Below are 24,842 nucleotides of genomic sequence, written 5' to 3' on the forward strand. Positions count from 1 at the left end.
AAGTCAAGTAAACAGCGTTTCTCGGTCGATGGCGTTATGTGTATAGCAATTGAAATTCAAATAAATTCAAATACACTCATTTATCAGACGACCAGCATGGAAAATATTTTCTTCGTTCGTAACTGATACATATATACATACATACATACATTCCAGTCATACACAACCTTTATTTAAACACGATTGCTTGTCAATTCGGCTTGTAGGGTCGTGTACCAACTAAATGCTTCACATATTCATGCAATTTAAAGCGAAGCGGAGGTTGAGCCAAGTTACTGTTGAGAGCAAAAGCCTCAACGTACCTCTTTTTAAAAATAACTCTCTGCAGACTGCCATGATCAGAAACATTTAAGACCATAAAACTGTGTACCAAATTTCAATTTTAATTTTACACTGTACAACTCAAGCAAACAAAATATAATCTGAAAAATATTTTTCATTCATTATCAATCCAAGCCTTAGTGTCGTGAGGATGGTGTGACGTCGTCATTTCTAGTTTTGGTACTGAACATCGCTAGTGTTACATCACAAATGTGAAAATAGACTCAGATTTACTCGTGAGATGTGTAAATGTTTTCACGTGGCCTCAGGTATCCTCTCTGCTGCGCTGACGTTCATTTGTTTGCCCGGTTCCATTGGCTGTGGTTACTACATGGATGCCATCTTTAAGACGCCATTATACTTGAATTTTTCAGACAAATAAAGGGAAATCTGTGCAATAAATATAAACATAAAAGGCATTTAAATCAGTTGCTCGTCGCAGCGAGTTTGTCAAGCAGACGTCATGCAGTGACAAAAAAAGGACACGAACTCAGTTGAGATGGAGACCAGAGTTACTATAAATACAAAACACATTCTCATCATAGCAAACAAGTTCGGAGAACATCATGGATTAACAATAAACATGTTCAAATTTCCTACTTCCTTAGTTTACAACCCACGCATGGTTGACCAGTGGTACTGTTATCAGGATTGTAAATTTATTTCTTTAGTTTCCGAACAAGCTAACCTGGGTAGCATTTTTTTGCTATCAAGAATAGTCATGGTTGAGGCAAAACAATTTTTTTTCCATTAAAATATAATTGAATAATCAAAGAGACTTCACATGTTCAAATTTCCTTCCCAACCCACGCATCAGTACGGTTGACCAGTGTTACAGAAGTTATTGGAGTAGTAAATATATTTATTTAGTTTTAAGTGTAACATATATAGGCAGCATTTCTATCAAGAATCGTCATGGTTGCAACAAAACAATTTTTCCATTAAAATCTACTAGAATATCAGTTTGAGTTCACCTACCCATTGAAGTGACTCAGTTTGATGCCCACAAAAGAAAGAGACTGATACTCAACAAACGAACAACTAACAGCACCGAAAGGGTTAACGAAACACCAGAGGAAATACCACGAGTTTTGTTGCCATCTGTGGTTGCATTACCATGACTTGGGATGTCTGTCGGCTCTGGTAAAAATAACACAAAGAAAAATAATAACAAAATTGCTCTAATGTTGGATAGAAATTCTAGGAATTGTAACTTAACGATTCCAGAATTAACTGTATAATATTTATGAACGCTCTTAATAACAGAAGGCAAAACATTCTCAAACTTGTTTAGAAACAACACTATCAGGGGGGGCAAGCAGCGAGGCCTGGAACCGAGTTTCTATGATCGCCCCAGTTAAGAAATTTGGCCGAGCAAGACTAAGTACTGGTTTGTGGAAAACAAACATGGCGGACTTCCGTGAGCGCGATGCGTTTGTAAAGTTTTGTAAACGTCGTGCATATTTCACGTTCAAACATCTACGAAAAAGCTTCAGTTGCCCTGCATCTAAATCTTGGACATTTGATCGAGGCATCGGTGATAAATATTCCAACGTAAACCTGTGAGCCCTCGCGAGCGGGAACTCCACAGTGTGAGCCAGATTGCAGGCATGAATATTTCATTCGAGCATTTTTGGGTGTCCTATCAACGGGATAAACTGAAGTATTTCTCTATTTCCGGACTCCCTGATGGTAAGGGTTGCTTTTTCTTAACAGCTTCGTGACCCTTTTTGTTTGCACTTACTAAACTGACAGGGTTAAAGTAGGTTTCATAGTGAGTGCAGTGGGTACGGCGTTTTTCTGTCACGTTACTACAAGAGGTCTGTTTCAGTTTCAGGCAAAGCATCTGGCATTATTTATGAAAGCGAATACTGGATAGGTCCCTCGGCAGAATTGAGAATTCATCACCATCTCTTTGCTGTTACAACACAATAGTTGCGTCATTGATTGTTTTTGTTTCTTCATAATCCTTAGACTTTTGTTTTAATATTCTTGACTTAACGGCTTAAATAATGGGTCCACTCAAGTCGTTGACATGGGGAGTGTGCAGGAAGTTTGACTTTACCACCTCATTTTGTTGCTCTTTCTGGACTAATTTTTTATGTCACCTCTCAATCAGTTTTCAAAGGGTTCATGCTCCTCTCTTGCACTAAGAATTGTCATTTGAGACAAGTACTATTAAAGACTTCTTCATCTGACTTTATATTAGTCTGCCTTATTGTCTTATTTAGCTATCCTTCCACTACAGGAACAAGCCACTGATAATCAACACGTTGGGCCAAATCATGAGTTGATATATTAACATCCTTACTCATCTTTTTGCCTTAGAGGAATAAAACAAATCCTTTGGTTACCGGTCATTTGATTAGCCCCTAGCCAGTTAGCCCCCAACCACAAGCCGATTAGCCCCTTACTCATGCTTAAGGAAAAAAATATATACAGTTTTTTTATTTCTGGTAGGGGGCTTATTGACTTCTGGTTGGAGTTTAAATGTTTAGGGGCTAATAGACTTGGGGGCTAAATGACTGTTACAGATCCCTGCGCTTGATGTCTTTTCTTGTTATTCTCGAAAGCCTTAAAGCCAAGTCTCAAAATTGGCCTATTTCAAATGTTGTGGAGGTTCTTTTGACTCAGGTTTACCCAAGTTAAAGTTAGTAATTAATAATCTGGATGAATGACCATTTTACCTGCTTACCTCATTACTACCACTCAACTACAGGTAACATGGCCTCATTTTCCTTCCCTGGGTCTATTTCATAAATTATCTCCCTCAGCAGATGAGTATATGGCAGCCCTATTTTGATATCCAGAAGTATTACAGAGCTTTCTCCCACCACACAAATAAAACTGATGCTTATCACCAGTACAAATTATGCCAAAGCATGTGAGCAGAAGCTGCTTTCTTTATTTTCACGGGTAAATAACTTGTAAATGAAATACCTCAACCCAGTAAAGGTTCACATTGAGTCTGTGTCTAGCAAACAGTCCATTTTGGACATTCCCATATGCAGAAGCGGAAAAATGATTTCAAATTTGCGAGTTCACATTGGTACTGAACAGTAAGGGATGGAGGTTTCAAAACATCCATAATTTATCACTGCATTATCGAGACACGCAAACTGGTAGCTATTTTCAATGTTGTTGACTGATCTGCAACTGCCTTCAAGTTTCATGATTAAATTAAATTACTCGAAAGAAAGTCTTCAGACTCAACACACTACAGGAAAATCATACAGTAAATGCAGTCTTTCATGAGAAAGTAAGTTACGACGGAAAAAACTTTAGACAGAAAAGCTTGTTTAATGAAGTCAATGTAAGCTCAAGTTTAAATGTACAACTCTGAACAGTTGAGAAATATATTAAGACTTACGTTCGGAGGCTTCGCGATATATAATGCCAGACATGAAACAGTTCGACATCGGTATTTTCCATAGAAATTTGGGAAGAATAATTGCTCGGTGTGAAGATGGAAAGTAATGAACCTTGAAATTTTCACAGCAAAATAAAAACTTCAGCTTCGTTTTCTTCCTGAGACGGAGAAACCTCTCCAGGCAACCAAGAATGCAACCACGCTCGCCAGGAAAATAGCCCAAAGCTGGTCCTGGATTCCCTTAGTCCTGATTGCCTCAGAGCTGTCGTTAAAAATTGCTAACAGCGAATAAAAAGTTATCGAATCGAAGGCAAACCCTGAACAAAAATGGCGGCGAAACATGTTTCGGTTACCTCGTGTTATTTTCGCGTTGTGCGCATGCTCGTTACGGTTCTCGAATGATTGACAGATTTCTTTACTGGGGCGATCATAGAAACCAGAAAAGCGGAGAGATCAAAGGTAGCTGCCAGCCCCCCCTGAACACTATACTTAAGATCTATGAAGAGGACACTTTTCACCCGAAAGGACTACCTTTTTCATGCTTCAGGTTTTGAAAGGGTGGGGATTTCACAAGTTGAGGTAGATGAAAGGGCAGGGAAATCTGTCATTTGGGTATTTAAAAGGGCATTTAATTAAAATATTTCAAACAGACACGTTAGAGCTGTATCATTTACTTTAATAAGCTCTACATCATTAACCTCATTTCAAGGGTTTAGAAAAGAGATGCAATGTTCTTACATAGATATGCGAAACAAGTACCATTTTTTTTCAATGAAAGGGAAAACGAAAGGGGTATACCTTTTCTGTCAAAGTGGTATACAAAAGGGTAAGGGGTTGGACCTCGGGGCGGAGACTCCTCGTATAAAACTTTGTGAAGTATCCCCCGGGCTTTTCAGATGACTTAAAATAGCTATCAGTGGTGCTAATAACATTATTAACATTATAAATGATTTCCTAATAAGTTTCATAGTTGAATAATGATTTTGTATTTCGTTCACTAACCCTTTATTTTCAAAGAGATGGTGTCTTTATCGTTGTCTTCCATTCCTCCAAACACGTGTTCCACACCATAATTTCCACTGTCGTCATAATTGGTGTTTTTTATCGTCAATAGTAGATGGGTTTCGTTCCATACTTGGAATTCTACCTTTGTAAGACAAAATGGTTTTAAAACATCGTTCAAACATCTACCGGTCTGAGATCCTTTTTCGATGACAGCGAATGATATGTTGCCCTTCCACACACGATACTGCCTGAACTCTTTGAGGTGTTCTCGGTCAGATCTTGGTGAGAAGAGCCTCGCTGTGTCTCCAAAGGTACAAGTGTAGACTTGGGAAGCACCAGTTAACACTGCAACTGAAATGACGGATTTTTGAGCATCACATTAAACTTGTCAGAATAATTCTATTAGACTCAATTTCGATTTATTAAAATTCAGCCTTAAACAATAGACCTCAGCACGAGGCTCTGAGGAATAACTACAGAGTTTGTGGGGTTTATTCCCCAGAGCCTCGTGCTGAGGTCTATTGTGCTTATTGTGTTGGGCTGAATTCATGTAATGTTTCGAAATTGGTCTATTGAGGTCATTCCACTGAAATAGAACCTGCACTGAGATTTTTGTGAAACTTTGCCTATTGATTGTTTATATTGTAGGAACTTAAATTCTGAAATAAAAATGAGGGGTTCCCATGTTCGTTTAGGAGAAACAGCACCTTGTTTATACCCATATAAATTCTTATAATAGCACTATGATTGTAGTCACGATTGCTTGCTAAATTCACGTTTCCGACGATTGCTTTTTGTTCTACACTGAGAATTGGTCCATATTTATTTTACACAGAGAAATTTATTACTCAATTCAAAACAACAGAAAAAAATGATAGCTCACCATACTCGTTTGCGAGAAAATGACGATTTACCTCTATGGCGAGGTCCAGCTGTAAACAAAAAGCCGCCATTTTTTAATGCGCGCGCGCTAATCACGCGTGAAATTATGCGCAGTAAGGATGCGCAATGCAATACTGGGGAATGACCTTAAACTAATAGTCGTTGGATGTTGTCCTTCAGTAGCATTTTAAATGAAAGTGGCAAAAGTTCAATTGAGGCCTTACACTACTGCAAAATGATATTAAAATCATTAAATGATATCAAATCCATTAAACGATTTTAATATCATTTTACAGTAGTGTATGGCCTCAATTGTACTTTTGCCACTTTCATAAACTAGCGGTAATCAAAGATTATGAGTGCGTTCGACGCCTTCACTTAAAGATTCCCCATTTTAAAGATTCCCCATTTTAAAGATTCCCACTTTTAAAGACTCCCCATTTTAAAGATTCCCGCTTTTAAAGATTCCCCGTTTTAAAGAATACCCGTTCCCCATTCCCATTCCCATTCCCATTCCCATTCCCATTCCCATTCCCCGATTCTCCGTTCCTCGTTGTAAAGATAGCCCACTTCAATACCTTGAATGATCTCATTCGCTGACTTCCAACTCCTGTCTCAGTGTCTATTGATAAAATCAATAATCGTCAACAACCGAGCTTTTACCCTACAGACAGATATAACATAATGACAAAATCCATGCCGGTATTTTCCTGTGGGTTTCTGGTTAGCAAGTAGAGGTCTGCTCTATAAACTATTATTTGTCTATACGTTGCGTCACGGCCCCAGTTTCCTTGGACTAAAATATTTACATTTGCCTTCAAATTTCATGAGAAATATTTTCACATTTGCTAGTAATATGTTTACGCGTAATGTTATTTGTAAAAGTATATTCTTTTACATAAATTATTCTTAACTGTTGGAAACACGAATGTAAGCCAACATTTGCAATCGCGTGTTCGTTTATCGTAAACAAACTCCATGCGATTGATTCGAATATTTTCGCTGATGAATAAAAGTCGACAGAATTAATTAATTTCAGCCTCAGGCAATTCAAGAGAAAGTTAAGTTATTTTCTCTTACTAATCTCAGGATAATTGACCTCTCAGTCTCTTAGAATAGCTTGGTTTTAAACGGAATGTATTGACACATGAAGTACCATGGGTCGAGAAAACATTTTACTGCCGCAAGTGTACGTTTATACGTCCGATTCTAAGTCACCATGAGTCATCAAATTTTGGAATATTTAATTACATGTACTGTACACATGGCTCAGAGATCAGGCTTTGAGTGAATGTATTAGCAATTACCACTGTTATGAGATTCTTTTCCAATTCGTGATCAGTAGTGGTAAATTTGTACGTTAAATAACATTTCGGCATTCAGCTTTGTACTTCCGGCCTTGATGATACACGTGAATGATTTGTGCGTAAAATTGCTTGTTCATCTAACGTTTCTTCTAAAGGTCACTAAAGAAACTCGCCAACGTGCTTCTTTTTAAAGCTCGATGTATTTCTACATAAACTTGAGGGTATATCGCGTGATATTTAGACAGACTTAAGTTACTGTTTGTTTACCAAACACGATAATGTCCGCTTACTACTAGGCACACACGTCCGTGTTTGTCGTTAAAACGTTGCCGTTCAGTTTGATCGTTCAGAATTAAATGAATTAATTGTCTCTTACCTTGCAGGTAAAGTTCAAAAACGCAAATCAAAACGTTGGAGAAGGCTTTCATTGAGTCGCATGGCTGCCGACCAAAATATAAAGCATGAACAGGTTCCACTACGAAAGTACTTTGTATTGTTGAATTCCCTGCATGCAAAGAATTCAACAAGTCATGCAAAGAATTCAACAAGTGTTTTCGAAATTCGGAAACCTTCCACACCCTTTCCGTCACGTGCGCGTTATAATTTTGTGACACACTCCACAGTTCTGTTATACAGGGAATATCAAGCCTGTTTAGGTGCCATAGTTAGCTTATAATCCTTATGATGAACTGGCTCTGCTCATTCGGATCGGAGTACCATTTAAATTGTCTTGCTTTCACTGAGAATCGTTCAACTACAGAATTCATCGTTTTACTTGTCTTGGTTCAATTGAGCCGCAATATTGTAATGAGAGGAGTGACCTCTCAGCTTCGTCATGTACAATAGCTGTCATCACATTCATTCTAGTGTTAAAGCCGAGTCTACTTAGCAGTCTAGTTATATTAATCTGTTTTAGCTAGCTTTCTGTCATTGGGCCACAGAATAGGCCAGGACATTTCTTAAAAATCTCGATCGTAATTTCAAATAGACCTCTCGCTGCGCGCTTGTCCGATTTTGAAATTACTCGCTCGATTACTCCCTGAATTGTACTCCATTCGGTCCAACTACTATTACTTATAGTTTACAATTTGTTCCAGTTAGTTGCCGTCACCCTTTCTTTTTCGTTTTCTTTTTACAAAAAAAATTCTCCTGTGTTAATCTTGTTTTGCCCGTTGTTTACAGAATAACTTGGTCACAAGATGGCAATGTTCTACTCTGGATTTTCAAATAGACATTTAATTTATGTTGTCCAAATCCACATTATGCTCCATGATGGCGGCTAACGTGAGCCGCGACATCAACAAAGTTAAGATGCCTTGCGATCAGTAGTGTATTTTCATTTCATAAGCGTTTTGATTTATTTGTACACTGCGAGCAGAGTGGCTTCGCCTACGCTAAGTTAAGATCGAAGCGACACTGCTCGTAAGGTGATTATACAGATACCGCCTAACCAGGAGCGCCTACTTAGCAGCACCTACTTGTCCAAGTCCACACTATGTTCCATGCTGGCAGACAATGTGACCCGCGACATCAACAAAGTTAAGATGCCTTTCGATCAGTAGTGTGTTTTAATTTCAAAAGCGTTTTGATTTACTTGTAGCCTGTCAGCAGAGTGGCTTAATTCGCCTACTGCTCGCAGGGTAATTAATACAGATACCGTCTAACCCGGAGCGCCTAAATAACAAACCTGCTCGAAGGTTGTAGATGATCATGAGAGGAAAAGAAACTGTTATCCAAAACATTCTAGCTCTTAAGGCACTTGCTGTTGATCAATGGCAAGCGAACGTTCTGTGGTCCATGTGTTTCAGTGTCTTTGACGATTACTAAGGCGCAGATATCATTAGTCAGCATATAAGTCTCAAACATACTTCCGGTTTGTGAAATCACCGACAATAAAAGCTTCTACTCGATCCTACGTTTTACGCATATAAGTGCTTGTAATTTCTGGGTCACGTATGATCATTTAAGCAGGAAAATTAACGTAAGTAAAGTTATATAACGTTTCGACGACTTCATGTCATCATTGTGGAATGAATAAATGATTCGACAAAAAAAAAAAACATGAAGTTCTCGAAACGTCATATAACTTTACTTACGTTAATTTTCCCGCTTAAATGTTTTTCGAAATCGCTTTTTATAAGACGTTTGATAATAATGAAATAATGAGCTCGAGGCACCAGAACGTTCTTTTGCATTCTTATGAAAAAGCACATTACTGAGCAGTTTATTTTCAAACGATCAATCTCCTAGAAGAGTCAGAAAAATACAGTTGGTAGGCTGAATTTTTAAGCGTTTTTAACAGTACATTTTCTTTTTTAAATCCTTTTTCATTTTCCGAATCCGAACCGATCGGCGCAAATGAATTTTCCACAGACGTATACCCGCTTGGTGCAGCAGATTTCTTCACGGCAAGTGGTTTCACTTGACTTTCTCTCTTTTCAGCTGGGGCACATATTAATCTACAAGACACATGCACTGTTTTTAGTTGCACCTCACTGACAACATTTGGTTAGCACAAGCGCGAGCGGTTTAGCCTCGAGCTCCGAATCGAACGGTGAGACAGCGAGACGAAAAAGTGGCGCCTGTTCACCAGACTCTTTCCCTCCGGATCGTTTCGCTAGCTGCTACGGCGCTAGCGAGTGTAACTTAAAGGTGAACCTGCTCGCAGGGGACCTCATACAATGCGTAACTCACCTTGCATTGCATGGCTTCCCTGAAAACATTTTGATTATGCCCTTTGCTGACAAGTCTTTTATTTAACTGCAAGCTAAGATATATCAGCACGCATGTCAACACAGTAGCGGACACCTCATTGCGCCTCCAGGATCTCTTTCATTGCAGTCGGTTTTGTCCCAACCTAGCGGCATGCCCCGTCAACCCTCGCCAGCTAGGCACTTATAGATTGTGCTAGCATAATTTTTGGCTTAATTTGGAGAAACGAGCATATTTTTTGCACTTTTTGTAAAAATAGCACTGCTAGCATAATCAGCAATATTGTGATTTCTTTTTCTGAAGGGAACATTACCAGAGTCGTGACTTGGTTGGACTGTGAAATTGATTATTTTCAAGTTCTGGAGTCAGTCTTCAGGGGAGTAAGTCTTTTTTCAATTTTGTAATGTCTTGGGGGACTGGAGAGAGGGTTAGTGTAGTACTGCGTCACTCGTCGTCTAGCCAACGTCTAGCCTGATGACCGGGCACACCGGAAGTGAGACTGTGTCGGTCCCAGTTCCCGCATGCACAGGCAACAAAATGGCGTCGAGCAACTTACACATACGAGAAGAAGAAGAGGAGGACATGGGGATTTGCGGTGTTCATGTTTTTTTAATGCGGTGATGCGGTGAATATATAAAATCTCAACTTGCGGTGTTGCGGTGACCTCAAACCCTACGGTGCACGATGTTTGTGTTTTTCGCACTGCGGTGTTCGGTGAAATGAAATTGTTTGTGGTGCTGGGGTTTCTTGATTTACCTTTCTCAGACCTAAATTTAGCATGTAAACTTCGTTAATCCATGCTAATTTATGACAAACACGTACCATTGACGTTAATAATTTGTTAAAAAAAAAAATACAGACCATCACTTTCTAGTCAATCTTCGGCTGCCAATCCGAAGCTGTTTTCCTTTATACGTAAGCTCAGTGTTCGGTAGACACGTGGAGGAGCAAGGACAGAAACAATCCTGGAAATTCTGGAAATGCCAACAATGCATTATGGATTACGCAGCTTTTTCTACGAAAAAAGAAAAAGGTGGCGAAAACTACCGGCAACAAAATATATTCAGATGTCGCGTCGGCAGGGAAGAAAGAAGGCTTTCTAAGCTAAGGAAGCTTTGTAAATTACACACATTTACTATTTTTTCCTTTTCCAGTTTTGCTATTCGGCTTCGGCTTCGTCTATAGGTCATTCTGATGCCAGTCTATACCCGCTCCAAGGTCCTCCGACTTTCTTGACCTTCTATTTTTTCAAACGATTATCGATATCGAGCGCAAACGCAGTTAGCTCCGGAAAGCAATACTCTCAGTCAAGATAGGGCTTCCGTCAGTGGGTTTATACACCAAGAAAAGTGAGTGAAGTAAAAGAAGAGAGGGATCTGGGGTAAAGGCCATCTCTCGAGGCTCCTCTCTTTTTTTTCGTCCGCTTCCTAGCTCCACGCAAAGTTTCTTCACAAGAGCAGGAAGACTGATTTACAGGCATCAGCAGTATCGACATATGCGCGATGAAAAGCGTTGTGATCTGTTTATTTTGTGGAAAATTGTTGAGGTATAAAAGTATTATTTTAAGTGTAGATGAACGAATCATGGCGCTAAAAATACGTGTTGCGCAGTGACGGTGTTTCGTTGACTTTTCTTGCGGTGATGCGGTGTTCGTTAATTTTTTTTTGCGGTGTTGCGGTGTTTAGACCCCCCCCCCCCCCCCATGTCCCCCTCGAAGAACGGCCACCCGATAGGCCAGAACCCGCTCAAAATAAGCTATAACAGAACATATTGAAAATAAACAAGATATATATCATGCGTAATCAATAATAAATATATAATTTGGACTTGTTTTGTGTTTCGTTTTTTGAAAAGCATACTTAAAGATAAAGTAGCATAAATTTCAAAAACGAGCATAATTTGGAAAAAAATCGAGCAATGCTAGTAGCATGTTATGCTACTTTTACTAGTACAATGTATCAGTGCCTATCACCAGCCGCATGTATGTCCATCATGTGATGCCCTTGCTCATTTGCCTCCGCAGGTATAATTTATGTTCAAGACCTCAGAAGTCGGAGAGGAAATAGCTGAAGGGAGCCACACGTGCCAAAGGACAAACTCAGTTTGATATGCGGTGGGAATCGAATCCACGAACCCCGGATAAGATCACCCAACAACAACAACAATAACAACAAGAATGTTTTTATTTGAGCTGTTTAGATTTAAATATAAGAAACATAAATTGATCTAGGTTCAATATTTTCAGATAGAGAGCACGGCCACTTAGAAAAAGCAAATACTAGTCTTGCTAATTGACTGCGCCATGGGAAAAAAATGAATCTTCAAATGAATTTTGCGGTTACTCCACAGAATGAGCGATGAGGCCAGACGTAAGCAGGTTCTGGGTAGTTACTGTGGTAATTCATGCCGGCAAGGTTGATATTAGGGTACAACTGGGAATGCAATTTTGAACAAGGTAACATTGATATCAGAAGCTGAAAAGTAGCATGGCATACAAGCACATTGGACAATTTGTATAATAATCATCATCATCATCATCATCATCATCATCATCAACACTTTATTAACGTGCCAGTCTCAGCTAACCGAGGAGAAACACCCCTACTAGTTGGGGACACTTAAAATTTTACATCATCATCAATGTGTTCATTCAGTGTTCATTGAGTGTTCATTCATTGCACCAGCCTTGGTAACATGAGCTTACGAACTAGCCCAATTACTATGAGATGCTGCCAACAAATATCGGTCGAAAAAAGCTAAAAAATCTTATCACAATATTTCTCAAATTGTTAAATTGGTAGGAACTGATCTGTCCTAAAAAACTTAACACCTGTTTTAAGTGTCAAGGTACCAGTGAAACCCTTGATGCCGGAGCCCAGCTTACTGAACAAATATTCAATAACGCTGCAGCCGCTTGGAGGAATATTTGAAGTTAGTGTCACCCAACTAGTGGACTAACGCAAATCCTGCATTTTAATTGGCTACGCTACTAGAGGTGTATTAGTAATAGTCCTCGAGTGGCGAAATTGGCGCAATCGAGCGTGACGCTTTTCCCAAATATATATTTCTTCAACTTGCATTTGCTAACTTTATTATTGTCTTTTCTGTCCGACTAGTTGGGTGATACTAAAACAATTAGACCCTTCGCCCTCAAGGGCCACGGGTCAATAGCCCATGAGGCGAAGCGGGCTACGGGTCTAATTGTGCTTGACTGACAATGACGTCACGCAATTGTTTCTCTTAGTCATGACTGATCGCAGTAAAAAATTTCAAAATTTAAATTAGCCAATGAGTATTAAAAACTCATCTGGTTGTGATCGATTACTAATCTATTACCTATCTTAAGCCCTTTGGAGTTTAGGGAAATAAGGTTACCGGCATTTCAGGCTACAGTCTAACCAAAGGGTTTTCTGCTGCTTTTACCCCTATTAATTGGGCTATGGCTGGTTTGCAGTGTCACGCCAACAAAAATAAAAATCATAACCATTCGATGAATTACGTCAAGAAGCTGGGATATGAAAGATTATTGATATATAAACAACCCCGCCAAGATTTAGGTCTGTGCGGTTTTTCATTCTCCCGTTATTCGGAGAAGTGTTTCACACAAATTTATAGAGCTTTGTATGGAGTCGCCATGTTTGTGCCCCTCGGAGGGACACAAACATGCCGGCCGTAAAGTAACAGAAACATCTGTCATTGAGTTTTGCCATTGAAACGAAAAGTTGTTACTCTAGAGCTCCGACACACTGAAATTAACATTTCCTATAGAGCAACAACTGTTTAGTTAGCAAAAACTTGGGCAATAACTCATCTTTTGACCTACTCGAGAGTCTTATCGGGCCGCCATTTTAATGTCACACAACGCATAAACTTGGAAATTAAAACGTGCCCTATTTCAAAATGAGGAACCCTGTCGAGCTTTTAAAACGCTGCAAAACGTCAAGTTATTAGAGGGCCTTACGTCTGATGAAACTTAAACTTCAGAAGGATTGGTAATTTCTTAGTTTGGAAAATGATGACGTCATATGAAAAGCGGCAATTAAGCGGCCAGTCCCTTTACGTGGCAACTATTCATTTCTCTGAGGGTGACAGTTTAATAGGAGTTAAAATGTATTAATAAGTGACCATCCTATTTGAAATACCATCATCAAAGCGAGCAGCAAAGTGGCAGAAAATTGGATGTCTGAAGATAAAGAAAACAAAAAGCTGTTACAAAATGGAACAAAAGATCAAAAGCAACATCATGCATCAGTAGCAAAACACTGAACAACAACAACAAAACCATCCCACGTATGCGGATCCTAAAGACATGGTGTGCAGGTACATGTAATACCTTAGTTGAGACTTCTGACAGGATTGGACCAAGAAATTAGTTATGAATGTCCTGGGGGGGCAAAATAGAACTGGGATTTGCCTGTTTATGAAATGGAAAAATCTGATTTGGGTCACCAGGACAAAGACACACATAAATGTCATGCTCAATAACTTTCCTAAAGTCATAGAGCAGCTTTTGGCTCTTGTCCAATTCTTCCTTTCTTAAACTTATACGTTTGCAATGCCGTAGCGATTAATGGCCGCGCACTGTACTACCCTGCATTGCACTACAATATATCATTTGCACCATACTGTACTCCACTGCACCGTACCGCGCCGCTTCGCACCCCACCTCCTGTAGAGCGCATTGCCAGTGCAGTGTAACGCTGCATTGCATTGCCTGTGCACTGCACTTCACTGTACGTCCTTTACAACGTAGTGCACTGAGCGTCCTGTACTTTCACTCCACTTACTAACCTCCTAATTCATTTACTAACCTGATTGGCCACCTTTTGCTTTGGGTTCTGATATTTCATGGAATCGCGTGGTAGTACCTGGTTCTGAGGTAGTGGTAACTGGTTTTTCTAGAATTGTACGACAACAAAATATCAGGAATTTATGTCTCATTAATTATTATTATTTAAGTAAGGTTATTATAGTTCGGCTAACAATATTACATGTTAATTAGCTTGTGAGCTGGCTCATCGTGGGGAAAGAAGGTATGAAAAGAGTTGCCACTCGAAGAGCCTGCTCGCAGGCTATATCTATTAATTAATAGAAGAAGTGCATTGAAAGATAATGTGGCAGTCTTTTGTTCCTGGTGTCAAAATATATAAGCAAAGTCTAAAATCACAGAATGGTGAACAAAAAGTTGTAATGTCTTCAGTACTGAGAAGATGAATTACAGTAAGACGACATGCGCTACTTTTATATGCTCTCTATAGCTTAAATTATAAATTCATACTTTTTTTACACCATTTCAGCCTCACTCAAAATATTGACCCTATTGCCCAGTTCTAGACCTGTAATGTACTTGCCATTTAATGCCCGCCCATGCCAAATGAAATGAAATGATCTGGCACAATGCCTTACAAAATAGATTACCTTGCACAGATAACTTGATGTCAGCGTATTCTGGATCAATCATCCCCAAGAAAAATGCTTCAAGTAGGTAACGCCCAGCATCATGTAGCGTCACGTTTTTAATACGAAAGGCTACATACGTTTTGTTATAGTAGCGTAGAGAGAAACGCTGTTTGCACTCTTCCAGTAGAGCAGAGTCAATGACACATGAACCGTTTTTATTCTCTTGTTCTTTTCCAAGAGCGATGATGGTGGTATTTCCTTTCTGGATTCTGTACGCGGAAAAAGATTCATTTCGGTCCTGCACTGATCTTTTATATAACAGGTCAAAAGTATCTGACACATACGCTGTTTCTGAAAAAAAGAAAAGAAAAAAGAGAGGGAGATTACATTTCTCTGAATGTCATGAAATTTAAAAACTTCTATAATGACTGGATTTATGAAAACGTGGTTAAAGAAAAGTGCGGTTTTTTACACAACTCCTAGAGACCCACGGATCACTCCAAGTGACTCAGAGAAAAGAGAGAGAGAACAGTACACAAACCACTCCAAACGATTGAAGAAAAGTGCGGTTTTTTACACACTCCTGGAGACCCACGGATCACTCCAAGTGACTCGGAAAAAAGAGAGAGAGAACAGTACACAAACCACTCCAAACGACCAAAAACTAAAAACGAAATGAAGAAGAGTGCAAAAGGAAGATAAGAGAGAGTGGAGGGATTTAATTTGGGATCTAATTTGGAGAAAAAAATAACGCTTGAGCAGGACGTGATTTCCTTCTTAGCGTTATCTGCAGTATTAAAATATTCTTTTCATAAGTCTAGACAAATATTATACAAGCTTAACAGCAGAGATGTGTGACAGTCTCAAAGCAAAGAAAATAATATTTGGAGCGTTCGCCAGGGCAATATTTCCCACCTTCACCATCATAAACAGGAATATCTTGAAAACATAATTTCTAAGAGTATTCAAATAAAAGCGTGCATCTCAAACAGGCCTGGCTGGTACTTGCACACGGTCAACGCTTCCTCACGCAATAATAAAATTTCTGCTTTCTTTATCAAGGATACAATGTAGCAAAAACCTTGCGATAATAAAAGGCATAAGAATATATATTGCCGTTTTATCTTACCATTTCGCATGTTCAAATTCTGATCTTGCCCGCTGTATGACGCGCCAATGCTGACCCTCGTAGAGTCTGTAAGCGGCTTTTGATCTAAACGGCCAAACTCAACGTTAATTCCATATGTTGCTTGATCTTCAAAGGCAAAGCTTTTTAACTTAAATGCCAATTTGTTAATTGAGTGGCTCCAATCCATTTTGCTCTCGTATCCACTACGAACCTCAAACTTGCCACTGCTGTCCACTACAACAATTTTCTTTAATAGGAGTCTATCATCGATGGATTTCCGAATTCCAAAAGTTATTTCCTGCACTTCTCGGGCTTCCCAAGGACCATTTCGAATGCTTGCAGAATCGTTGTATGCGAAACCCCAGCTTAAGGTCACTTCTCCTAATTTTGTAACCTTTACGAGGTCTGGGGGCCTGTCATCTGTTAACGATAAACTGGACTGGCATGAAGCTACAAGCGAATAAATCAATTAAACAAGTATGTTCAAAAAATACAGTGGAACCTCCATATAACAAAGTGCTAAGGCCCAGTTCAGACGTCGTGCTTCTGCCGTGCCGAACTAAATTCAGGAATTAAGTTCGACAAAAGCACGGCAGAAGCACGGCGTCTGAATCAAACTTTTTAATTAAGTTACGCAAGCAATTAAGTTCGACAAGCTCTCCCGTGCTACACGACTCTGGCACGGCAGCGATTCAAACGTCGTGCTTCTGCCGCGCTAAACAAAATTCATAAATTATATTAATGTATTTTGGCGAGATTGCGTTCCCACGGGGAATTAGTAGGACAATTGTTACGAGGCATCAGTATATCCTGAATTTGGTTCGACTCTGGCACGACGTCTGAATCAGAGTTGTTTTCCTACTGTGCTAGAGTCGAACCTAATTGCAATTTAAATCGGTACGGCAGAAGCACGACGTCTGAACTGGGCCTAAGGGAGTGGCAAAATATTTTCGCATAACTATGTTTCGCATTACTATTGCTGGGGCCAAGAATATCGTTCGTGTACCGGGCACTTTGTCGTATGGAGGTTCGTTGAATCGAGGTTCCACTGTAAAAGAATGATTAAACAAACAAGAAAGCAAATAATATGTGAAATAGGTACAATAATATAATCAGATTTCTAAAGCGCCAAACAGAAAAGGAAATAATAAATAGAACACAACAATAAAATATTTCTAAAGCGTCAAGAAAGAAAAAAACATTAATAATAGGTTAAATAGGAAAATGTCATATTTCTATAGTATTAGTTTCCATATGTAGTTCAAAGACAGATACATATAGAATGATAAAAAAAAAACAATTAGGATAAGTAATCGTATGAATATGAGTGCAATTAAGGATTCACATTACGAGTGATATTTGAAATTCTCTCAAAATTGCACGAGCCTTTAGACGAGGGCAAATTCAAGAATTCAATTTACCGCTAAAGTTGAAAACTTGCTTGAACATCACGCTATGATGATACCCACGCGCGCAGTTAAACATGGCAAGTGTTTATTTTGTCGATGTTTTTCGCTACCGGCTAAATAATCATGTTTGCCTTATAGGTTACAATCGTCGATATGTAAACCAAAACGTAGTGTGATTCCGATAAATCTCAGTGTATTACTAAAGAAAATAAAGTCGGTGATAATTTGAAGTTCAGTTGCTCAGTTGAAGCACATTGCCGTCTGAACTGCCTCTTTGTCAAAAACACTTACCTCGCAGAAACCATGAGAATAGGTAAATAAAATTGATCAAGAAAGGTTTCCAGGATATCAACATCGCCATCATGGCTTCTTGATATTCACGGAGTTCCGGTGAATGTTTCCTAAATTATTTTATCTTTCCTAGAAAGCAGGAAGCCATTCGACCCCGGCATTCGACATCGAGTAAGCTTGTGTACGCCTCATCAAACAGCAAAACAATACTTCATTTGAGGACCTTTGAGACTGACGCAACATTTGCATAACGCATCGACCGTGAAATCTATCCGTGACCCTTGAAAAACAATATAAATTTTTTCAATGATTTAGCACTCGTGGCTCCTTGTTGCCTGGTAAGATATTCCTGTGATTAGGCAGCAACGGGTCGGCCTTTAAGCCTTGTCTTAAATAATGAATTTAACAGAATATTTCCCGCGATTTGCTTTTATAATGCCCACGACAACGCCACCCGATAATCGCTTGTTTTCAAACAAGCCCAGCGGCACTGTTTCAACATATCGGCTAAGCCCTCTACATATAAGCGTATAAAGCAATGGTTGTAGTGCTTACTTACCTTGGAACAGTGCAAAAACGCAAATGAAAGCGTTGAAAACGAAGGTTTCCCGTCGATGAATCATGGCCTTCACTGAGGAGTAAATCGAGCTAAAAATGTGCTGAGTAAGCGCGTCTTGTAATGAATAGAATGACTGACGTTTGACGTCAATGATCAATTGTTTTAATTTCTACGAAAAGCAGGAGATACTCTGAGAACTGTCTGCATTTCTAGAACAGTGACACAAATCGTATTTTATCAGTACTGCTATGGATTGTAATTTAATAAGGGTAAGGCTTTTGCAAATTAAATTACAATAGGACTTCGTACTGGCTTCCAGCTAAAATGCTTCGCATTCATGTTCCGCACCAAAATGTCCTCTCTCTACCCTCAAAGAGCTAAATAACTAATTAGAAATGTGTCGATAAAATTGACAGAAATGGTAAATGTTTTTATTTCAGTGCACTTACTAACTTTATTCATTTTCAGATCTCAACGTGTAATAGACTCAAAAGAGAGTGAGCATAAACTTAAGCTTGAACTGATTGAACTCAATTTGATACAAATTAAAACTCAACAAAATCAGCATAAAGAATACTATTATAGCAAGTAAGTAAGTAGAACCTTTATTTAATTGTCTATGTGTTTAGCCTAGATAGACTAATTGGGGACACTAGTAAAATAGCAACACTAATTAACTGACATACGGTACTTATAAAATTTGAATATTTACAGGCGTGACGCTGAATGATAAAAACGTAATGAGTATGAGTGATCCCATGTCAGCTTATGTACAAGATAAAATTGTAAAAATTAAACACGACTAAAACTTCTTGAGAGAGTTAACCTGTTCCAAGCACTCGGTTAGTCGGTTAGAGCGTGAGAACTGAACGGCGAGAGAGAGAAAAGGAGAGAGAATGGATTATCTGCACTTCTTCCTCATTTGGTCTAGAATTGGCCATTTAAGAGTATGTTTGTCGCACGGTTGCTTCAGTGATATTTCATCCAAGTCTATACTTATTACCCTTTCAATCCTTCATTGAACACCCTCACTCCTGTATCATTGAAGATTCGTTAACGCAACAGTATTTTATATACTTCTTGTTTGTGATATTGCCATATTAATAGAAGTGTCAGGGAAGGAAGCTTAATAGGCCCAGAAAAAATGTCAGACTTCACTCACTACCGAAATAATCTCCGAAATTTCTTTAAAAATGAATTTGGTCAATGGCATTTGGTTTTCAGGGTTCACTCGATCCCAAATAATTTCCGTAATGATTTGCGAGACTCCATGGCTTGTCACCAACTGACGATTCGATCGTTAGTTTTCAGGTGGGCAATCCAATGGTATAGACGGGCTGCTGCTCCGAGCACCTCTGCTGCGAAATCAACTACAGTTGGATCATCTTCAATTGTCAGGGCCGTAGCCAGAAAAATTATGACTGAGGCAATGTTATTTGTTTTGATTTTTTATTTATTTTCTTGCAGTGTTCTACTTTCCCCCTTCAAAAAGAAAAGAACAAGAAACGACAAAAACAAAAGGAAAAAATTACTGCCTCAGTTTTCCCGTTACTAGGTCATGTCCTGATTGCCGGCTTTTAATATTGAAAGTTGAAATTTTAACTAGGCCTAAGGTTATATGGCTGCAGGAATGGAGTGTTTGCTTAGTGTTTTGGCATCAATCTGAGGCTCGTAAGGTATGCCTCTTTTGTGGCGTCTTCGATAGTGAAGAACGAGCACTGTCAGTGTTAGGACAATAACACATCCGGAAATTACCGCGATTGATATCAACGCAGGGCTGACGGATGGCTTTGATGGTGATGGCGTGCTGGGAACTGGAAAATAAAAAATCAGTTGTTAATCACTAACGGTAAGCCAAGCAATCTGCAGGGTGATAACAAGGACAACTAAGCTAATAATTTGTAACTTGATTAAATTATCATAAGGTCCAAGCAAGTTAACAGAATTCTAGCTCGTGATAGCAGTGCTGGGTGACCTCACAGAGGAAATCGTATACTGTCGAAATGTAATTAGGGAGGTCATTGGATAGAAAACGATGAATTAAAAACCATTATGGGGGCAGCACCAGTTATATCGGTAGCAAAACAAAACCGGGCCCCCTCTTAGCTCAAGGTCTAGATCCACCGCTGGTCAAATGTAGTTTACCTGCTATTTGTGGTCGCTTACCGTTTTGGTCACCATTCCTCACGGTAACGTTTTCCTGTAGTGGACTGGTAGTTTTGGGTGGATCTGTTGAATTTGATTCAAATACTTGTTCAACATCGTTTTGTGGACTGAGAAAGTATTCAAATTTCTAGACTAGATGTAAATATGTTTAAAAGTAGATGAGTAACCAGGATAAGACATTTGGAAAAATAGAAAAACGATCTCTGGTTAAAAATTTGTTTAAAACGAGCTTTCGACTACCAGTCTGTAGTCTTTAACGAGTAATAGATAGAAAGCGCGAACGTTAAAATATATACCGAGGAAAGTATGAAAAAACAAAATTATAATAAAAAACAATAGAAATGCTTGTGTGCGAGTAAAAATGCTAATGTGAGGTTCAAAATAAAATTCAATATTGTCTTGGTAATTCTTTCGCATTATTGTCAGCATGGTTCGTAATTGCTGTGTGCCAGGATTCCAGAGTTTTTCTAACACGGAAATTTCCCTTGTCAATCACGCGTGCACTGTCTAGATGTAAATAGTAGGAATGAGTGACTTTTTGACCAAATATTTTACCAGTAGAGTAGCAATTGTTTCAGTTGTTTGGTTTACATCATTTGTATTGAGTTGTAGTGGACAAGTTCGCATCCTTCTCACAATGAATCCATTTGAGTCTTAAATTCACTATCTTCAAAGCACTTCTCCCTAAACAGGAATAAGGGAGTGGGGCTTTTTATTTTCTTATCCAATGCAACCACTCATTATTTTAGCAATTCCCTACCGCAGGGCTTTCTGTGCATTAAACCAGTTTCTGTTGAAATTAATAAAACGTCCTGAGCGAAGTCAACACGTCTTTCCTTACAGACCTTACATTTAAACAACAGGGGCACCAAATGACGGTTTTCTCTCAAATGCTTTGATTTTAGGCTGCAATATAAAATTGTTATCTCTACGATCATTCTAAGGGAACATGAGTCTTCTCGTATCAGATATTAGATATTATTGTCCATTTGTTGAAAACTCTAAGTGTTATTGCCTTTTCGAAAATCATAGCTGACCTTTCCTCGGTACCCAAAACGATATCTTGGCCCCAACCAGAGGTCCAAACCTTCTATTTCTCCGGCGTTCTTTAAACGTTAATATGGGGGCTAATCGACTTCTAGTTCAGGGCTAATCGGCTACGGGCTAATCGACTTGGGGGCTACAAAAGACCGGTAAATAACCCCCAAAACGACTTATCGGAGAGGTTTAAAGGTCTTCCGAACAGGTAATTAGGTACTTCTGAATTAAGTTACTTCCTATAATCCGGATGCCGTAAGTTTATCAGTGATTTCAACTGAGTATTTACCCTCTATACGGAGAATAACAGTATCCGTCAAGGGAGCTCGAGCTAACTCAAACTCAACATGAAGCCCGTAATGTTTTGAGTCCTCTTTGCTTAAGCTGCGAAGTGTGAATTCCACTTGCAGACGAGACATGTTAAAGTCGCAGCTGATTTTGTTTTCATAGTTCGGTCGCACCAGCACTTGGCCTCGTCTGTCGATAGCCATGAGTTTTTTCTTCAGGTATCCTGGAGAGCTCCAGAGCCCGAAGCTCAGTTCGTATATGCTCTCGTTCCATGTCTCTGTGGGTAGAAGCTCAAAAGCCCAGGCAAACGAAGCATTACCATTGCTTTTGCCAATCAATGGATTGCTTGGGCGGGATACCAATCTCGGACTTCTTCGCTGGCATGATACTGACAAATATTGGATGGTTAGTCAACAAAGTATGTACCACAATGTAAACTGTGTTTTAAGGGCGTGATCAACTGTTTAAAATACGATAGAATAGAGAATACATGTCAAAATTGCTAATATGGGATTAAAACTCCAGGAGAGATCGAAACCGTGGGGCAATATTGTGCTACTCTGGGACAGTTATATACGATAAAGAATAGCCTAAGGAAAAAGATAACTGATAACTGTTGTAATCGCCTATATTTCAAAATAAATCCACTAGTTTCTTCGTTTTCCGCTGTTCCCGATTCCATATTCCAGGATTCATGAATTTTCGGCCAAGAGTTGTTATGATTACCTTCCTGGAAATCAGCCAATACTGACATCGTATCCCGGGACCTCGTCAACAACATTATTTGTTTTCGTCTTAGGTGATGCTTATAGCTTCTAATAATAGTCTTTCTCGGAAAAATAGGATGTTTTAACCAGGTGATCGACCATGTCAATTTCGCTGAAAGCATTATTCTGAGAATTGATCGCCGTTTTCGAAAACATTTCGCGGAACTCCAAGCGAAAGAAACGTTCTTTGCTTGAAGCTAAGGCAAAACAACTATATTTTTCCGCTGCGATTCAACTCTAGTCGCTTAATAAAACATAACGTGTTTCATTTCTTTAGCAGGCCTTCTAGTAGAGGGCATAAATTAAGCCAGACTATAGATAAACAAAACGAACACAATACATGCTAATTTCTCGCCAGAATATTCGCGTTCCCAATCGTCGATGCGTTGGCCGGCTCGTGATTCATGTGAACCTCTTTCGCTTTCTTCAGTAGCTTGGTGATAATTCGAGAACTTCGAATATAGGAATCTCGCTTTGATGAGAAATATACAAGCTGTGGCGAGCGAAGGCTTGTTACTTTCAGTTTCGATTCACTCCCTCAGTCCAAGGACATTGTATAGTATAAACCCGAAAAATATATTCCACTTACATACTCTCTGGCCCTTAGTAGTTCCAAACAACATTTTTATGTGTCCAGATAATTTTTAGGACCTTTGGTTTGTTTTCCCTTGGGATTTTAGTAATTTCCATCGTGGCCGCGAGCATCTATATACTTCCGGGTTTTTCTCTGTTTCCCTTGATTTTGACAGTTAAGTGCATTTCCTCCATTATAAGGCGAGGCAAATTGATCGCAAAAACCATTCGAATATTAAGCAGAGTGTAATATTGCTAAACTTACCTGTGACGTACATAGTGACAACAAGGCAGAGTAAAATCTTCGACGATTTGCCTGTGAACTGTGATTCATATCTCCCCATTTTTGTTGTCGTAAACGTGGGCGAATGCTTTTGATTGCTTATAAACAGAGGTCCGTTGAGTTACTTGCACATATGTCTTTGAGACAAATGCTGAACATGTAATTTTCCTTTAATTTAAGGACTGCCTCTAAAGCAATCGTTTCCGAGAAAAACGGTCTACACTGTGAATTTGATCAGAATTTATTCGCTACATTTTTTGGCCTATCACATAACAGAAGTTAGCCAACCAATAGGAGCGTCAGTTGAGAATCGACTGTATAGCTACCATAATTATTTGTTCAAACGAAAGGTTGCTAAAAATAATTCATAGCTGTAACATGATGATAACTGTTGTTTCAGTACTGAGTCAGACAATTCCCTTCCGACGAAATCGTCTGATACCGGTTTACATCATTTGTTTTAATACGAATCCTGCCGAACCACCCGTCACTGGTGAAATAATGTTTTCTTTTCAGTCCAACACATGTACACGTGCAAAACATGTGAGCCCTTGAAAACAATATGTATATATATGAGGCTTGCCAGTAATATATTACTTTTTCAGTGTGAGGTCCCACTGAAGACTCACTAATTTATATTTATGATTATAACACGTCTTCAACAATGTAGTTAGGGAAAACAACCCATCGTGAAACACTTTGATCAATAAAATTCACCTCATAGGACATCCGCCTGTTGGCGTAAGCTTACAACAATTTCCTCATTGGTTTATTTTAAGAGCATGGCACACCTAAAGCACCTTTGCCCATCGTGTGCTTGACGTCAGGTACTCAACTAATAACTCATAAGCATGCTATTTTATATACCATGTACTATTTAACTACACCGTAGATATTCCAGTGTACCTCACCTCACTACAAACCAGCTATATAAAGCGGCATTCACGGAACATGATACAGTAAAGTACCAGACAATACCACAGCCCATTCAGTTCCCAATTTAGCTAGTGAAAATGAAACTGCACATAAACACAGAGTAAATTACATTGGACCATCATGAGCTAAAAATAGATTCCTCAAATCTGGCCAATGATTTCACTGAGGACGAGTTAAAGCGAGTTTACGACGAATTTACGGCATGAGCAGCACGTTAATTAGACTGAAAATACCTGGAAAATACTAACTACAACATGCGCTTCCTAAACATTCATGCTAATTAAGTGTAAGAAATTGAAATGCCTCAAGCCATTTGAGCCGCTTCTTGTCTTAGATGCATAATTTTTTCGAGCAAAAGATTTTTGCTGTCACTGATGTAGTGTACTGGTAAACTGTAATGCTCATG

At 39.1% G+C, this 24,842-nt stretch overlaps 3 protein-coding genes across 3 annotated transcripts; all 3 read right to left on the reverse strand.

The window, feature by feature from the left end:
* Positions 1–367: 367 nt before the first annotated feature.
* LOC145496838 (uncharacterized) lies at positions 368–8,827 on the reverse strand. The gene is made up of 4 exons (XM_081476594.1): positions 8,573–8,827; positions 4,694–5,047; positions 1,300–1,461; positions 368–711 (listed from the first exon to the last, which is right to left on the reverse strand). Exons 1-3 carry the CDS (start codon positions 8,625–8,627, stop codon positions 1,313–1,315), a joined length of 558 nt encoding a protein of 185 aa, XP_081332720.1. The 5' UTR covers positions 8,628–8,827; the 3' UTR covers positions 368–711; positions 1,300–1,312.
* Positions 8,828–11,447: 2,620 nt separating this feature from the next.
* On the reverse strand, positions 11,448–18,463 carry LOC145496832 (uncharacterized). Its single transcript, XM_081476587.1, has 5 exons — positions 18,386–18,463; positions 16,127–16,576; positions 15,016–15,348; positions 14,409–14,495; positions 11,448–13,780 (listed from the first exon to the last, which is right to left on the reverse strand). Exons 1-5 carry the CDS (start codon positions 18,447–18,449, stop codon positions 13,701–13,703), a joined length of 1,014 nt encoding a protein of 337 aa, XP_081332713.1. The 5' UTR covers positions 18,450–18,463; the 3' UTR covers positions 11,448–13,700.
* A 1,536-nt stretch (positions 18,464–19,999) lies between these two features.
* On the reverse strand, positions 20,000–23,741 carry LOC145496835 (uncharacterized). Its single transcript, XM_081476590.1, has 4 exons — positions 23,483–23,741; positions 21,879–22,265; positions 20,552–20,614; positions 20,000–20,199 (listed from the first exon to the last, which is right to left on the reverse strand). The coding sequence occupies exons 1-4, from the start codon at positions 23,559–23,561 to the stop codon at positions 20,000–20,002; spliced, it is 729 nt and encodes a 242-aa protein (XP_081332716.1). The 5' UTR covers positions 23,562–23,741.
* Positions 23,742–24,842: the final 1,101 nt, after the last annotated feature.

This window comes from Orbicella franksi, chromosome 9 (assembly GCF_964199315.1).
Source record: "Orbicella franksi chromosome 9, jaOrbFran1.1, whole genome shotgun sequence".
Taxonomy (NCBI): Eukaryota; Metazoa; Cnidaria; class Anthozoa; order Scleractinia; family Merulinidae; genus Orbicella; species Orbicella franksi.

Bases quoted from the DNA above. Each gene is read 5' to 3' on its own strand.
- LOC145496838 (XM_081476594.1), bottom strand. From the start codon at position 8,627: ATGTTTTGGATAACAGTTTCTTTTCCTCTCATGATCATCTACAACCTT. The intron at 5,048-8,572 runs GTTTGTTATTTA...CCGTCATTTCAG, and splicing joins CATCTACAACCTTCGAGCAG to TTGCAGTGTTAACTGGTGCT. The intron at 1,462-4,693 runs GTTAGTGAACGA...TATTTTTACCAG, and splicing joins CATCTCTTTGAAAATAAAGG to AGCCGACAGACATCCCAAGT.
- LOC145496832 (XM_081476587.1), bottom strand. From the start codon at position 18,449: ATGATTCATCGACGGGAAACCTTCGTTTTCAACGCTTTCATTTGCGTT. The intron at 15,349-16,126 runs GTAAGATAAAAC...TCTTTTTTTCAG, and splicing joins GAATTTGAACATGCGAAATG to AAACAGCGTATGTGTCAGAT. The intron at 14,496-15,015 runs GTAATCTATTTT...GTACAATTCTAG, and splicing joins CATCAAGTTATCTGTGCAAG to AAAAACCAGTTACCACTACC.
- LOC145496835 (XM_081476590.1), bottom strand. From the start codon at position 23,561: ATGGGGAGATATGAATCACAGTTCACAGGCAAATCGTCGAAGATTTTA. The intron at 22,266-23,482 runs GTAAGTTTAGCA...AATATTTGTCAG, and splicing joins TGTCACTATGTACGTCACAG to TATCATGCCAGCGAAGAAGT. The intron at 20,200-20,551 runs GTAAGCGACCAC...TTTATTTTCCAG, and splicing joins GAGGAATGGTGACCAAAACG to TTCCCAGCACGCCATCACCA.